General features: G+C 44.9%; 1 protein-coding gene across 1 annotated transcript; it reads left to right on the top strand.

Moving 5' to 3' along the window:
- Positions 1-965: 965 nt before the first annotated feature.
- Positions 966-2,366, top strand: LOC122410917 (uncharacterized). Its single transcript, XM_043419381.1, has 2 exons — positions 966-1,106; positions 1,251-2,366. Exons 1-2 carry the CDS (start codon positions 966-968, stop codon positions 2,364-2,366), a joined length of 1,257 nt encoding a protein of 418 aa, XP_043275316.1.
- Positions 2,367-2,612: the final 246 nt, after the last annotated feature.

Here is a 2,612-nt window from a genome sequence, read left to right as displayed (position 1 = left end):
ACACTATTGGCATGAAAAAAGAGTTTTGATAGTTTAAATTGCAATCTGAATGAGCTGGACCTCTGAATTGTCCTGTCAGGTGGCAATGATCGCGGACACGCTCATCACCCTCGACAAAAGGTTTCTCGCAAATATGACACTTTTTGTCTTTCCGAAATTTTCTCCACTCTTGCGGACTCAATGTTTTCATAGGAACGTTCGTTAGAAGAATTTTTCAACGCGCAAAGCTAATTAATTCAGTTCTTCCACGAACCATTCCACGCAGTCCTCACCTCGGCGTTCGTGATATCCCGACAACGAATCATCATAGGAGCACTTTACATAATATCCAACGCTGAAGACACGATGATGTTGGTTTTTGTTTTTCTCCCTCTCTTCAGCGCTGGTTTTCTCCAGGATGCATTCGAGGTCGGCGTATACCACGAACGGGAGACGCTCCTTCCGATTCGCGTTGGTAAACTTCAACCATTTGTCGTTCTCAGCTGGTAGTCGAACGGCACAATCGTTGATAACACCGCAATCCACCTCATGGGACTGCAGCTTTTCGATGGTTGAGAAGTAATGGAGGCATCTGTAACAATAATAATTTCAAATTCTTTTTTAAATATTTCATCATAATGGTGAAAAAAAGAAATGACTACAGTTGTTTATATTAATTTACTCACCGATCACAGATGTATTTCTTGTGCCCATTCATGTTCAGTTGTGAGTTGACGAGCCGGGATAAATCCTTGATCCACGCGAAGTGTCCGATTCCACATCCCGACACGTCTTCGATATAAAGCAAGTTGAAGTGCCGCTCCTTCTTCTCCTTGCTTACACGGACTGGTAAAATGACTTCCTTGTTCTCGCTATAGACGTTGATTGAGAGATTATTCATCTTTTCAATCTCCCAATCTGGTCCAACGTCATAGGGAAGTTGATGGCTCGGAAGTCGAATATCGTTGAATAATGCGGGTAAGAAGATGTGCGATCACTGTATCGGTCTACCGGATGAAGAGCAGCAGTCATTGCCCATCCAAAACACCCATCCAGGCGCATTTCCCAAAGAAATCTCATTGCCATCTCAGGAATGTAGCACAGGATACATAAATCTCGCATTAGGGGTCTCCTTCGTCACGGATACCAATAATTGAGAACACTTTTCGTCTCAACTGACTTTTTTATGCAGGAAACATAAATCTGTTTTTGGGCATCAGCGAATTCTTTTTTCCTCGAATATACTTTTATCTATCCAATGCCGCAAGCAGGACCACTGCATCCCCCCTCCACTTCCTCACTACCCTGAGGACCCAGTGGCTAAGACGGAAGCGATCTTAGTGAAAGACTATTGGATTCCAGGATTGCCCGAAAAACTAGAAAAGTTAATGCGAAATTGCGTCGACTGCATTGTAGCAGAGCGCAAACAGGGAAAACAAGAAGGTTATCTCAACGCTATCGCGAAAGGGATCACGCCATTGGATACCTTCCACATTGACCACCTCGGTCCTTTACCATCAACGAAGAAGAGCTATAGACACATTTTGGTCGTCATTGATGGATTCACGAAGTTCACTTGGTTGTACGCAACAAGATCTACGACAGCGCTCGAAGTCATCGATCGTCTGAGCAAGCAAGCTGCAATTTTTGGTAATCCTCGTAGGATAATATCCGACCGCGGTACTGCGTTTACCGCCAAAGAGTTCGAAGATTACTGCAAGAAAGAAGAGATCGAACACATTTTGACGACGATGGGAATACCCAGAGCAAACGGTCAAGTCGAGAGAGTTAATCGGACATTAATTCCTCTGATCTCTAAGTTGACAGCGCCGAAAGCAGGAGAATGGTTCCGATACTTAGGCCTAGCGCAGCAGTATCTAAATACGTCTTTTCATCGCAGCATAGGATCCACGCCTTTCCAAGTGATGCTTGGAGTACGTCCGCGTTTACGAGAAGACGTGTCACTTCGAGAGATGGTAGAAAAAGAATTCATCACATCATTCGAAGAAGAGCGCGATGAGATACGATGTCAAGCGAAAGAACGATTGCAGAAAATCCAAGAAGAAAACAAAAGGGGTTACAACAAAAAACGAAAGGAAGCGAGAGCGTATAAAGAGGGAGACTTGGTCGCTATCAAGAGGACACAGCAGGGTCCAGGGTTGAAATTTGCATCGAAATTTCTCGGTCCATACGAGATCAGTCGTGTATTGCGTAACGATCGATATCTCGTACAAAAGGTTGGAGAACACGAAGGCCCAAAACAAACTTCAACAGCTGCCGATCACATGAAACCATGGGTTGACTACGCAGATTCGGAGGACGATGCAAGCGACATCGGAGAGCTACATCCGAGGGCGGATGAAGAGATTCAGGACGGCCGAGTGTAGGAATCGGGAAAAGACGACGGTAGCGAACAATCGTTCGAGCGTTTTCGGCAATCGCCGCGAGAGCGCGCGTGAGAGCTTCAAAAGAGGTAGTCGTAATCGAGTCGCTAATGCGTTAAGAGTCGTAAGACGAGCGTCGCGCGAATGGTCCGAAGAGTTGGTTTTTGTAATTATTAGTTATAATAAAGTTCTTTTTATATTTCGTTTTACGTGTCATGAGCTCGTCATTATCCTCGCGTCCGTTCCAAC

This window comes from Venturia canescens, chromosome 5 (assembly GCF_019457755.1).
Source record: "Venturia canescens isolate UGA chromosome 5, ASM1945775v1, whole genome shotgun sequence".
Lineage (NCBI taxonomy): Eukaryota > Metazoa > Arthropoda > Insecta > Hymenoptera > Ichneumonidae > Venturia > Venturia canescens.
Note: the sequence above shows the minus strand (reverse complement) of the source record. Positions and strands in the feature narration are given on the sequence as shown.

Excerpts from the sequence above, each read along its gene's own strand:
- LOC122410917 (XM_043419381.1), top strand. The coding sequence starts at position 966 with ATGTGCGATCACTGTATCGGTCTACCGGATGAAGAGCAGCAGTCATTG. Across the intron at positions 1,107-1,250 it reads ACATAAATCTCGCATTAGGG|GACCACTGCATCCCCCCTCC; the intron begins GTCTCCTTCGTC and ends TGCCGCAAGCAG.